Raw genomic sequence first — 14481 nt, 5'->3', positions numbered from 1 at the left:
CATGCCTTTTGACTGTATGTATACTTATTGACGTTCGAACGTTTGTTGTTTTGTGTGACCAGAGAGCAAACATTAGAAATCAAACTAGTGCGGCCACATTCATCTAAAAAAATAGCTAAAAGATTTGGTAAGCTCAATCAACCTTTTAAAATAAATATTTTTTCTTTAATTAATAAGTTGTTCAATGACATACAATCTTCCAAATCACTATGCACCATTCCTTCAATATTTATACTTAAAATAAATTTAATCTTATTTGATCGAATGTTGCAAAAAAGACCAAAATCGCAACATGGTATTCGAACACAGCTTTAGGGTCGGCAACAAGAAATGTATAGCTTTTTAAATTGTTGTTTGTGTTTATTCATCGTTTTAATATACAGAAATTGAATTTAGTGATATTGCTCTAAAACGATTAAGACATATATGATATTGTTGTTTCGTTTGCAGTATTTATAGTGTCTTCACAGACGCACGTAAGTACAGCTCTATAACTATTGCTCATTGGGTCATTGACAATTTGTCGACCTGAAATGGCCCACAAGTCACCCGGAGGTGACTGACTAGAAGCCGATTCTTGTCACCCTAGGGAGACTTCAAGCCTATTTATGTCACCCTGGGGTGACATGAAGCCGATTTGAGTCAGCCGGGGGTGACTAGCGTCGGCTTGAACTCATCCTAGGGTGACATGAATCGGCTTCTAGTCACCCCCGGGTGACTTCAAGCCATTTCAGATCGACAATGACCAAATGAGCATATCTATTTGTATGAGGTTGCAAAGTGGTAGCTGGCTGTATCCATTCAGTAATTCTAATTATGAGGGGATGTTAAAATAACATCGTAAGTCACATTTGCATTTGAGCCGCCCTCTGAGAAAACTGGGCTTAACCCTTTGCATGCTGGGAAATTTGTCGTCTGCTAAAATGTCGTCTGCAGAATTTCTAAAATTTGCATTTTCTTCTATTTTTTTCAAAGAATATTATCAGAATAGCAAACAGTTTGGATCCTGATGAGACGCCACGTTCTGTGGCGTCTCATCTGGATCCAAACTGTTTGCAAAGGCCTTTAAAATTCGGTTCCCGCACTGAAAGGGTTAATATACAATGTATGTTAGTAAAGAGTCATGCATTCAGACCTGTTTTCATAGAGCACAGCTTAAATGCAATGTGACTCACTATGTAATGTTTAAGGCCTAAAAATATGGAAATCAATTCAGGATACAATGGACATTCCATAGGCCAAGCAAGAGAGAACCAGAATCATTTTTCGAACTGGGCCAAATGAAGATTGGACTTAAAAAAGAGTTATTGGAAGTTTACAAGGTTTTTCACTTAAGCCATAAAAGGAAAACTGCCCTGCCCCCTGCTACCATTTGCAGATATAGATTTGATGTTTGATTGATTAGACTTTGAATACGACTTGTATAGTTTTAACAAGCTTTTTTCTTTTATTTGACCTAGTGATCTAGTTGTGACCTGATATGGTCCAGTTTCGAACTCGGACAAGATATAATTGGGACAAATGTTCTGAATAAGTTTCATAAAGATATGGCAATAAATGTGGCCTCTAGAGTGTGAACAAGGTAAATATTGACAACGAACAATGCACCAATGACAAATGGTGATTACAAAAGCACCTTGCGCTCAGTAAAGCTAAAAGATGTGCTGTTATTCTTCTTCCAACAAACAGACCCCAAGCTTGTTGCAACCAATTAATTTCCCATAAATTGAGCCCTTTCAAAAATTGGTATCTGAAGACTAAAATGTCATAATAAAATGTAACAAAATTATTCTTCATTGAATGTAAGTCACATTTCAACATCAGATTGACAAACAGTATACAGTTATACACATGTAAACACATTTTTACTATTTATTTAGTACTTCGTCTTTTCCTTTCTTCAGAATCCAGTCAAAGCATTACAAATGTCCATGTTTTCACACACACATTAATGCATTACTTACAATACATATGACCAGTAAATATTTCTTCATAATAAACCCACTATCACATTCATGTCCACCATTTACTTATCACTTAAATGCAACTAGTAAGTTTCTACACTAATATGCCATTATGGTCTATGGTCCAGATCATGCACAAATTCCATGCATTATAATTGGTTAGTATTCCAAAGTTTTCCTTCGGTTTAATGCCATGACATGGCATCACAAAGAGCAAACATTTATCCCCATGTTTTAGCTACTTACCCAATATTGTAACAATCAACTTAATGCAGTACAATTGGTTTATCTCCCCATGTTTTACTTTGATTCCCTATGAAAGTTTCATCTTGAAGAATCACAAAGTGCACACATTCATTCCCATGTTTTAGCTATCAACTCAATGCTTCACTGAGTGCCTTCATGTCCACGTGTTCTATATCCACAGCTGTTTCCATGTCCTCAGAGCCAGCATTGTGCCAATGTTTCTGACGAGGTTTATGACCCCTACCACGCCCTCTGATCCTCCCTGGAAGAAATCCTCGGGAAATACCGTGGCCAAAACTTAACGTCTTTGGAACACTGAAAACAAGACATATTGAAAGTGCATGATTATGGACCAATTAGGCTAACACATGGATGGAAATTAGAAGGGGCCCAACAACCAATTGCCCAGCCAGTCTTTTATTATCCTTTAAAGCTGCTTACTTTGACTGCATGTATTTTATACAAGAAAAAACGGAAGTCAAAGGGAATTAAAGGGGCCTTTTCACACATTTTGTCATGTTTTGAAGTTTGTCTTTAAATGCTCTATATTGATAAATGTTTACATTGGATCTAAAAAGCTCCAGTAAAAAATCAAGAATAAAATTTAAAACAAGGGACAAAATTGTCACAAAACCAGCTTTTCATTGTGAAAAAAAATCTGATAAAGGGAGAAAACTCAAACTGAACTTTTGAAATGAACAAACAAAATTAACCCCCTTTGTAAGTTTGTTTTAAAAAAAATATATTTTTAGTCGTGGCGAACCTTGACATTGGAGATATTGACGTGATTCTTTCGTGCGACACACCGTCCCATGATGGTGAACAAATGTGCCAAATGATTTTAAAATCTCACAATGAATGAGATAGATGTGGCCAGGACAAGCTCATTTATGGCCATTTTTGACCTTTGAACTCAAAGTGTGACCTTGACCTTGGAGATATAGACGTAATTATTTCGCGCGACACACCGTCCAATGATGGTGAACAAATGTGCCAAATGATTTTAAAATCTGACAATGAACGACATAGTTATGGCCGGGACAAGCTTGTTCCGCCAGCCCGCCAGCCAGCCAGCCCGCCTGCATTCGCCAATCTAATAACCAGTTTTTTCCTTCGGAAAACCTGGTTAAAAATGAAAAAAAGGTTACCCAGATCAGGGCTCGAACCACCGACCCATAAAGTTCTGGAGTAAAAAGTCTACCACTTAGACCACTAGGCCATCCTTCCGGATACGTTGCCAGACGTATTTTATACGTTATATAAGCAATCATCGTAGCTTCACAAAATATAATGACAACAACAGAACTCTCCAAATAAATAATTCGTTTCGCGTTGCAACGTTTTATAATTTTTGGGTTTTTAAATCGTCAAAAGATGCATATAATGGCTATTTAAGAGCATGGTAAATGTTCAGTATTACTGTTTCCTCACAAATATCATAACTAAAAAGCAAATTTGCGAATCTGAAACAACTTTTTTCAATTTTGTCAATTTACCCAAACGTGAAAAGGCCCCTTTAACTCTTAAGATCCATGGGTTGATACAATTTAAAGAATTTTCATTTTAAAGGAATTGTAGGTTAATTCAAAATGAGAAATTTTGTTTAGAAAATCTATAGACGCAACTAGTGAATGTTAACAGCAGAAAATAGCAGACAATTGTGTATGCGATGTCGAAAAAGAGGATAAACGATCAGTTAATGTTTATTTTTTATTCTTTTTACTAATACAGAAATATCATGTGAAAACATATTAATTCTTTTTTAAGTCCAGTCAATGCAATACTATTGAGTGCTGTTATATTTAAATTCACATTTATACACAAAATGAATGAATATTTTAAGAGATCGACGTATTCATGAGTAATACTGTATGCTTACGAAGCTGCCCGAAGCCAATCTCGCGGTCGCTTGTAAATGTTCGAATATCGATGCGGAAAATTCACATGGAATATATATTGTCACACAAAAAATAAAAACAGGCAATTTTGTATAGTGCTAAATCTATATTACCATACCACATCTAGCGTTGAAATTTTGGCTATTGCTATTTAAACACTCATAAGTTATTGTTTATGTGTTAACTTTATTAATTTTTTAATACATGTATTGTACAAAATCTTCGTTGATTTTGAGTTTTTAAGGGCTTTTAACGGCAGTTTCCATAGTTTTGATTTCACTGACCTGACAGTATGCAACAATGTTTAAGGTAAAACAATGAAACATTTAAACCAAAAAGTATGAAAACAGTATTTGATTATTTACATGAAACCCGTTTCTAAAAAAAATCCCCTCCATTGTTCAAAGTTAGGAGGTAATTTTCCCCTTCATGTTGGATTTCGAGAATAGGCACTGGTAACAGGTGGTTTACTTAGGATGAAAAGTATGTTGGACACCTAGCCTACACTTCATGGATGATGATGATGATGACATTTTTACTGCTTTAGAAATGAAGTCCACATCACAAGCTTTGAATAATTTATGCAGACAAACTGACAGACCCACAAAACAACAGACGGGATCCAATACATTACCTCACAAATTTAATGTGCAGGGGTATATAAAACAAAAACAAACAAGAGCTGCATTTGTAGAAAACAATGCCCCCTACTGCTCTTGAGGCCGCACAGCGTGCTTTTTTAGAGAAAACATGAATCATTTCCCTTTACAGCTTACTACTTCCCTTGGCAAAGGCCCGTATCTTCGTCAAAATTCGATGGACCAGAATGTTTTACAACATCATCTGTAGGTCATGTTGGTAGACTCACATACCAAAAATCAGCTCAATATCTTCAATCATAGCATCAAAAAACTCCTGAAAACGGAATGCTGGACCAACAGACGGATGGACAGTGCAAATGCTTTATGCCACCCTACTGGCAGCATAAAATAACACAACTTAAAATAAGATAACAAGAGAATTTTAAACATGATTTCTAGCACAAATATGTAGCATACTTGTATTTGAAAACTCGTCCCTGCGGTTGATTCGTATTGTTGGGCAAACATGACTGAGCAGTTGTTCCATCTATTTCCATGGATATGGCTTGGTCACTTGTGTTACTGTCAGTGACCTTGACAATTGTTCGTGTCTCATCTGCGTGTGAAGCTTTTTCCTCTTTTATTCCAGTCTTCATGGGAGATCTGCACATCAAAGACAGTCATAATTGAAAACTGTAAACAAGAGGCCCATGAGGCCCTGAATCGCTCTACTGCTATAAACACTGTGCAAATTTGGAAAGAATAAGATGGAAACTGTGTACTTAATCGCGCAAACAAGGAGAATTTTCTCAAATTCAAGGGGAGATTTTTGTGTACTTATTTCTCCGATACTGCTCTTATTCAATAGGGTTCAAGTCCTCATTGATATAAAGATACTGTGCAAATTTGGAAATATTTGGATGAAATCTGTGGAATTAATTGCGTAAACAAGCAGGATTTCAAAATTTTCTCATTTTCAAGGGGAAGTCATCCTGGACTTCTGCTTCGATATTGCTCTTTTTAAAAAGGGTTTGAGTCCTCATTGATACAAAGACACTGTGCAAGTTTGCCAAGAATTGGATGAAAATTATGGACTTTATCACATAAAAAAACTGAATTTTCATTTTTTTCTCAAATTCAAGGGGAGATAATTCTGGACTTATAACTCCGATATTGCTCATTTTCAATAGGGTTTGACTCATCATTCAGATAAAGACACTGTGCAAGTTGGGAAATGATTGAATGAAAACTGTGGACTTTATTGCGTAAACAAGCCTTATTTCACAATTTTCTCAAATTCAAGGCCAGGGGAGATAATTCTGGACTTTTTACTCTGATATAACCCATTTTCAATAGGGTTCGAGTCCTCATTAATATAAAGACACTGAACAAGTTTGAAAAGAATCAGAAGAAAACTGTGTCTTTATCGCGTCAACAAGAACAAGTCTATCACACGCACGGGCGGACGACGGAAACCACGCCATGACATAAGCTCTTCAGGCCTTCAGCCAGCTGAGCTAAAAAGTTCTTTAACCCTTTACCACTTAGATACGTATTTTGACGCATTTGTGGTCCCTTAGAAAGTTAATAAATTTCATTAAAGACCTTTCTAACTAAATTTAAGTTTTAAAGGCTTAATTTGAATCAGTCATACCCTTAGGTACTAATGAGCAGCAAACAGCATAAAACCTGAACAGAGTGCAAGTTACTCACAGGCTGTTCTGGTTTTATGCTGGTTGCAAAAGCCATTTTCACTTTGCTTCTAAGTGGGAAAGGTTTAAATCTGGATTACCACAGTATATTAATTACTTGGATGAAAGCATGTAAATATACACAACACAGTTCATTATTTTGTATTCTTAATATGACTATCCTTTATGCACATATAAAATAAAATATTTTCCATGAGTATATAAGTGAGTTTAACTGAAATCATGAAAATGAGATACTAAAATCTTGGCATGGTTTGAGTTAAGACTCATGAAGATTGCAAAACAACAAAAATGAGTATAAAAGTATGAACCTTGACCATAATTCAATAACCAATTATACGACTTAAGAATAAAGAATAAACTTATGTAGACAAAAACAATTACTTAAGAATTTATTTATATACTGGTTAGACATTGTGATTATGTCATCGATAAATGTTCTAAATATATAATGATGTCATCAATAACTGTTCTAAGGAAATAATGATGTCATCAATAACTGTTCTTAGGAAATATTGATGTCATCAATAACTGTTCTTAATAAATAATAATGTAATTAAGAGTTGTTAACTGCTATGCTAGCCTTAACTTTCAAGTAATTATAGAACATTTCAGTTTAAAGAATATTCCTTAAGTTATTTGAAGTATTATGTATAAGACTCAGTTGGCGAATACGCACCCAAGTCAATGGCAAGGGCAAATGAATCTGTTTTGAATGTGAGGTCTCAAAGCTTAAACGGACAAATGGACCCATAAATTGCAGGCAAGAAAACTAATGAGACTTTACCACCACTGAATGGCAAATCAGTTATGCATATAAGAGTTTACAAGTTTTAAAAAGATTTGCTTATTGCATGATACAATATTCTTATGAGATATTGTATGAGAACACTATTTTACGACTGTTACCGTTGTTTCTTCTGGTCATATCTGTAATTCGCGGGGTACTGATGAAGCTTGATCATGTGATTGCGTCTCAACTTGGCGTCCTGAAACTTTGACCCACATGTCTCCAGTAAACACTGAAACTGAAAAAGACATAATATTGCATTTAGTAATGAACAACAAACTGTTGATTAATTTATTTACTTTTAAATTAGACTTAAACAAATTAACTGAAGAACAAAATGCAGATCTGGTGCAGATATTGTGCTAACAAAACTTGGCTTAAGTCATATAGCAATACAATCCAGCTAGTGATTATAATCCATGGACACATTGAATCAAGATACAGTAAGACAGCTACTGAATTAACTTAACCCTTTACCCCATAAGAAGCGAAGTGAAAATGGCTTTTGGAACCAGCATAAAACAAGAACAGCCTGCGAGTAACTCACAGTCTGGTCAGGTTGTATGCTGTTTGCTGCTCATGATCAGTATCTAAAGGTTGGAAATGAAGCCTTTTAAACTTGGATCTAGTAAGACAGGCCTTTAATTAAATTTTACTTTCAAAGGGACTACAAACATGTCAAAATAAGTATCTTTAAAAGTGGTAACGGGTGTGACCTAGAACTTCAGTTGGCATAGTTGATTAATGAATTTGTTTATCTTAATGCCATAAGTAATTAAGGAGTTTTTTTTTAATCCTTCAAAGCCTGTAGTAGATATACATGTAGACTTGATATGAATGTCATACAGACTGATTAACAGACACATTGATGAACTGACGAAGGGCATTCCTGTAATGATTCCCACACCATCTGTCGGGGAATTAATGATGTTACAGAATATGGACTGCTATAAAAACTTTCAAAGACAACAAAAACTTGAAAATAAATCTTTTGTGGTTTGTTAAAGAATTTGTCACAACTCACTAAAAATAGAATGACAGGCTAATCAAATTTAAAAAATACTTAAGAATGTAGTAACCATGTAATAGCAGCTATTGCCACCTTTTGACTGCGACAAGATCATAAGTATGATTCATAATATGTAAAGAGACACAAAGACCTTAATCTCGACAATAAATGGTTTTGCAAGTGTCACAGAATTAAGCTTAAGTTTACTTTACTCGGTGAAAGTAAGTTCCAAAACATTTAATGGGAGATAATAAATTCACGACAATTGGTGAAAATCGACTGTAACAAACGAACCATTGGTTGTCTTTCAGCTAGCATGGCAAACATGATGTCATGAGTCTCCAGCATGTGCAAGTCAAGCAGATGAGACGTGGGATACGTCCGACTGCAGTTGCTGCACACGTTCCTATGGCAACTGTTGTAGTGACTCTCATACCTGGATACATAGACTTCTTAATAATCATTATGACAGGGCTACAATTGCTATTCTGTATTATATACAGTTGTTGTTTTTCAAAGTTTTGGGAATGGGGACAAGTCCCTTTGGATTGGGAAATATGGCTTCCTTTTTTACTAAAATTGGGAAATAAATTTGTTGGTTTTATGCTTACAAATACTTTAAAATGGATAATAATATTGATTTTAATATTATATTTTCTACGGTTCAACTTATAGAGCTGGATTTGGAGATAAATGACATATTTTGACTTATTAAAAAAAATATATCTTATTTTTGGAAACCTTCAATTGGGATTTTTACGGTCCCATTAGGGAAAAATACTTTTTTCCATAGGGACTTGGTCCCCCTACTGGACCCTAATTTGAACAAAAAACACACCGATATACGCTCATTTTTCTGAAGCCTTTTTTCACCTTTAACTTCAAAATAAACAAAATAAATCCTAAAACTTAAGTGATGCTATCAGCCTATCCAGTTTATTATTTTAGGGACATATTTTATTGTTATTCCATAATTGCAAAATCAGGGGTTTTTTTCCTTCTTTGGGACCTGCCGAAAATCGGCCCTTTCCCCTCGGATTTTTTTTTCCCCTCAGCTGGTAAAATTTCCCCTAGATTTCATTTTCCCCTAAAAAAAAAAAAAAAAAAAAAAAAAAAAAATTTTTTTTTTTTTTTTTTTTCCTTTAAATATATAAGTTATCCTGATCCACTGTAGAAACTAGAAAAATCTTGCATAATTAAATTATCTGTTGCCTTGAATTTGTTTTAAAAACAGTAAAATATGTTAAATTGATTATTTTAGACTTTGCTTATTTTCCCCAAGATCCAGCTTTTCGCACAATTTTTTCCCCCAAAATTCGACGTTTCGCGCGATTTTTTTCCCCTCAAAAAAGGCCAGGCCCTTTCCCCAAAATCAGATAAAAACCCCTGAAAATGCACACTGTTACTTGACAAAGAAGCTAAACACTTACTTGGCAATGCTGTCAAACACTTTGGTGCACTTTGAAATGCAGCATTGAAATTCGGAAACCCTGAAAGTGATCGAATAAATGCAAGTGTTAAATATTGTTAAAATACGGCAATCAACTCACTGTAAAGAAAACTGTACGCAGACTCCATTAAAAGATAATTAAAAAGTTGTTATACAATTAATGCATGCAAATTTATTTTCCTTCATTGGAACTTTTATTAGGCTTAGCAGATGCATGCTTTACCTTTAATCACAGTGACACTTTTAGAAATGAGCATCATATTCAACCATTTGTAGATGTATGTATTACAAACAGCATAATACAATTAATTTTAGCATTATTTTAAAGGAGTTAGAACCAAGCATATGTTATAAATTTCAATTCTAATTAGAGCAAAATACGTTGTCATAATTGAATAATTACCTAGAATATGTTATCTCCCTTCTAACATCCACAGGTACATATTTTGAGGCAAGCTGACAGAAGATATCTCCCTCCTCAAACAAGACATCACCAGGCTGTAGACATCGTTTCACACATTTCCAACACCAGACCAATCCTTCATTCTTTACTTCAAAACTCTCTGGATCTGCCATGTGCTTTATTTAGGACTCACTCTGACTGTTATATTGTTTATTTTTGTTATGGATACTAAAAGTTCAACAATTGATTTTTAGTTATAAACAAACATGTTTCTGTGAGAAATAAAAAAACTTTAAAACAGGTGTAAATTCCATCAGCAATATCATCTATTTCAAACAAACAAAACAGTATCCACAAATTCAATACAAAACCATTTTACTTCTCCACTAACGGAAAAGAGAGCTTGTCCATTAAATCGTCAATTCGCTCTCGTAAAATTGGCAGGATCTCGACAGCTACAAACAAATGGGTCTCATCAAGGTCTTGAATCACAAACTTCTTTCCTAAAGCCTCAGTTTCATCCAGATGTAGCAAGAACTGCTTCATGGCTGGGTCACACTCCACTAATATTCCTTTCATTACATTCACCATGGTTAGTATTTATGTCTGAACACCTTATTTAAGCAAATATATAAGTGGCATTTAATTGGTACATTATTCAAACAAGATTGTTTTCTTTTACACACAAAATTGAAATCGGAAAACAAAATATTCAAATAGACACTTGAAGCTGTCTATAACAATAGGATTCAAGTTATTATATAATGTCAGAAGTAGAACTATACTTAAATAAAATGTATACAATAAACACTCAACAGTGTCTAATGTGTCTTATACATTAAGAGTAAATTTCAATTTTAAATAAATGCTGACAGCTGATGAGTATCTTTACTCAAGCCTTCTTCTTTGAATCATCAATGCATTTTCTGAATGCCTGCACTTGCTCTTGGCACTTCCTCCAGTCTTTATGGTCAAACATACACTCCTGTACAGCGTAGTGTTTCTCTAGACACCCAAGTTGTTGTAGATGCTTCTCTACTCTGTCTAGTTCATCATCATCATCAGGTTTGGTAAAATTTCTATTGTGTGGGTTTGCATTTGCCATGCTGTCCTAAATCGGATGAAGATTAATGTATTTTGTATGAACTGTAGGTAGAATTCTGCTCATACATGTATGTAAGCCTGAAAAGAATTAAACAATAGCATGTGTATTCTTAATATGTAAACTAAAATAGTGAACAAAGCGAGTTATTCATGGCAATCCAAATAATAAAAAGTGATCATGTTCTACATGTTATGTGAATGCCTAGTGTCCCATGGGAAAAATTAATACATAAACTATATTAATTTGGAATTATAAATGTTGGTGTAAGCCTCGATTTTTTGTAAACTGTGTTCATTTAATTTGTATTTGATGGAAACTGCTAATAACAAATAAGATAGCCCTGATTCCATTTTCCCTACCAGTAAACTTTAGTCTTGTTCACATAATATATAAGTTATTTTACTGAGGACTGTTAACAGGATCACATACTTTTGCTTTTCCATCATGTGTGTCGGGTGCCGGTCAACTCATACCTACGTCAAGTCGCACGTTTTTTTGTCAAGTCGCACGTCTTTTTTGGTCAAGTCACACTTTTTAAAGTCAACTCGCATCTCCCAAAAAATGTCCAGAAATAGATGTAGGTTATAATATGATCAGTAGTTTATAAATCATAGATATTATGTCTTTTTAAAAATAATTATCTGAATATACGGTTGTCACAATTAATGACTCTTTTACACTTGTGGACGGTGTTTTTCACGGGTTATATGTCTGTGTGTAACTAAGAGGTGTGAAAGGTGTTATATACAACGAACAGGGCTTTTTTTCCTTCTTTGCGATTGGCCGTGGACGGACATTTCACAATTTTGACACGGCCAATTCACAAACCTGACATGTCCGTAAATATTTACAAAAACGGCCGTTTTAAATCGTGAAAAACGGACTTTTCGTGCTTAAAACTGTCAAAAACGGCCATTTCGGAACAGTAATATAAGTTTCAAAACCTCGTTTTTAATTCCGAATTCGCGAAAAATTGTCGACTCGCGTTACCGATGTTTGCTTGTTTTAATCGATTTTAAAGTGTTGTGTGACCGGTGCAACCGGCGTAATTAGTAAAAGCTCTGCCTAGCAACATCACTTTAAAAAAATGGCGACGCGGAACGCTCGTTACTACAAGAAAATTAAAAAAACGCAAAATAATCCCGATTTATTGAAATTTGGGATAACAGTGAAGAAACAAAAGCTTTCTATAGAAGGGTAAGTTTTGAAACTTGCACATTGATAACATTATAAGAAGTCATTTGATAAAAGTGAAAGCATCTGCCGCGGCTATGTATTGATGGAAGCTAGTCAAAACGTCCTGACCGTGACTTGTTATTCGTATCTGTTTACGATTGTAAATCTTGGTTAAAATAATAATGTGGTCCCTTCATATATATTTTTTAAATTTAAATGTATATTCATGACGCATATTCATGATTCAAACTTTGTATGTAGTCTATTTATGCTTTGTGAAAAAATGTGAAAAATAAAATAATTCGTTCACATTTCTTACAAAAGTACTGTTGTTCAATGTATACCTAATGTTTCAGATCAAATGACAACCTCCTAGGGAGATCATCATGCAATGGCGAGGGTCAGGCTCACAGAACATGAAAAATATCATGAAGAAGGAATTTACCTCTAAAGATATTGAGAGAATTATTGACATTTTCAAGAGTAAAATGAACCAAGTTTTAAAGCTGTAAAGTCCAGAACATGTCTGAGTTATTTGCCCTTGAAATGCTCTATGTTTATAAATGTTTTTCTTGTGGTAAAGAAGTGTTGGGACTAGGTATTTTAGTTGCATTTGGTACATGAATGTTTTGCAAATCAGATATATGTATATGTGTTGTTATTGTATAAAATACAGTATTCATAGAAGCAAAATATGCCTTTATTGCATTACTTAAGGACATGAAATTTTGATAATATTCAAGTGTTTAACACGCTTTAACTATACTAATGCATTGAACTTTGAATTTCACAATTTTAAGAAGTTTGCGACTCGTTTTTTCACAATTTTAAGAAGTTCGCGACTCAATTTTTCACAATTTTGACATGTTCGCGACTCATTTTTTCACAAAGTGAGGGGCCAGGCCCATTCACAAAGTCAGGAAAAAAAGCCCTGACGAACAATAATTAAAATGGCCAAACATTAATCAATTAAAGTTAATTGGTATGATAATTATTAATTAATCAGTTGTACTTAAATATTTGTCACAACAAGGATAATGGTGTAAAAGGTGTTGTATACTGCGCAAGATTCAATTTAAGTTAATTTAGCTTGTAATCGATTAGTTTTACTTTTATAATCAGGTTTAAATTAAATTAAAGAAAATTAAAATTAGGTAATGTAATTTTTTATGTATGCAGTATCTTACAAGGGATATTCAACCATTGATAATTTATTTACTCTTCAAAGCATGGTCCAAAAATATACGTGTAAACCTGGTGGTAGGTTTTATGTTCTATACGTAGACTTCCAAAAAGCATTTGATAGTTTGATTATTCATAAACTATTTACAACTATGTGTAAAAATGGGGTCAAGGGGAAGCTTTTTCAAGTATTAAAATCGATGTATTCAAATCTACGCGGATGTGTACGGGTAAATGATAAAAATGTCACGCAAAACTTCAATTGTAACATCGGCACTAGGCAAGGGGACGTAACCAGCACTATAATTTTTAATTTATACATGAACGAGTTGTCTACCTTTCTAAAATCTAAAGGTCATAGGGGTATTTTTATCACCGAAGATATTTCAGACATTATTTGCATTCTTTTTGCCGATGACGTTGCGAGTTGCGCCGATACCGCGATCGAGCTACAATCACAATTGAACTCTATATCAGAATTTTGTGATAATACTGGTATGACAATTAATCAACAAAAGACTGAAATTATTGTTTTTAGAAATGGAGGTCCGCTAAGAGCATACGAACATTGGGTCTTAAAAAATAATCCCGTAAATGTCACATCTGTATATAAATACATGGGTCTTCTTTTTACACCCAAATTATCATGGAGGAAAGCGAAAGAAAAACTTGCAGCTCAAGCCCGAAAATCTATTTTTGCTATTAAATCATACCAAAGAAACTTTGGATATTTTTCATACACGGAATATTTTAAATTGTTTGATTCAATGGTTAAACCCATACTTACATATGGCTCTGAGATATATGGAATAGAATTCTCAGACATTCTCGAAAAAGTACAAATCGAGTGTTGTAAATATTTCCTTGGTGTAAATAAATCTGTAAATGATAGCATTGTATTAGGAGAATGTGGTAGATTACCTCTTTGTATAGAACATCATGTAAAATGCGTTAAATATTGGTGT

At 34.2% G+C, this 14481-nt stretch overlaps 1 protein-coding gene across 1 annotated transcript; it reads right to left on the bottom strand.

Annotated features, from left to right (window-relative positions):
* Window positions 1–1786: 1786 nt before the first annotated feature.
* LOC127859383 (zinc finger protein 511-like) lies at window positions 1787–10415 on the bottom strand. The gene is made up of 6 exons (XM_052396736.1): window positions 10054–10415; window positions 9631–9690; window positions 8495–8636; window positions 7311–7429; window positions 5167–5352; window positions 1787–2525 (listed from the first exon to the last, which is right to left on the bottom strand). The coding sequence occupies exons 1-6, from the start codon at window positions 10224–10226 to the stop codon at window positions 2339–2341; spliced, it is 867 nt and encodes a 288-aa protein (XP_052252696.1). The 5' UTR covers window positions 10227–10415; the 3' UTR covers window positions 1787–2338.
* Between the last annotated feature and the right edge of the window lie 4066 nt (window positions 10416–14481).

The sequence above is a fragment of the Dreissena polymorpha genome, chromosome 15, assembly GCF_020536995.1.
Source record: "Dreissena polymorpha isolate Duluth1 chromosome 15, UMN_Dpol_1.0, whole genome shotgun sequence".
Classification (NCBI taxonomy): Eukaryota; Metazoa; Mollusca; class Bivalvia; order Myida; family Dreissenidae; genus Dreissena; species Dreissena polymorpha.
Note: the sequence above shows the minus strand (reverse complement) of the source record. Positions and strands in the feature narration are given on the sequence as shown.

What these genes read in the sequence shown, in the direction of transcription:
- LOC127859383 (XM_052396736.1), bottom strand. Translation starts at nt 10,226, where the DNA reads ATGGCAGATCCAGAGAGTTTTGAAGTAAAGAATGAAGGATTGGTCTGG. An exon ending in GTGTTTGACAGCATTGCCAA is followed by an intron (nt 8,637 to 9,630) that starts GTAAGTGTTTAG and finishes CTATGTATCCAG; the next exon opens with GTATGAGAGTCACTACAACA. An exon ending in GGACGAGTTTTCAAATACAA is followed by an intron (nt 2,526 to 5,166) that starts GTATGCTACATA and finishes TCTTGTTTTCAG; the next exon opens with TGTTCCAAAGACGTTAAGTT.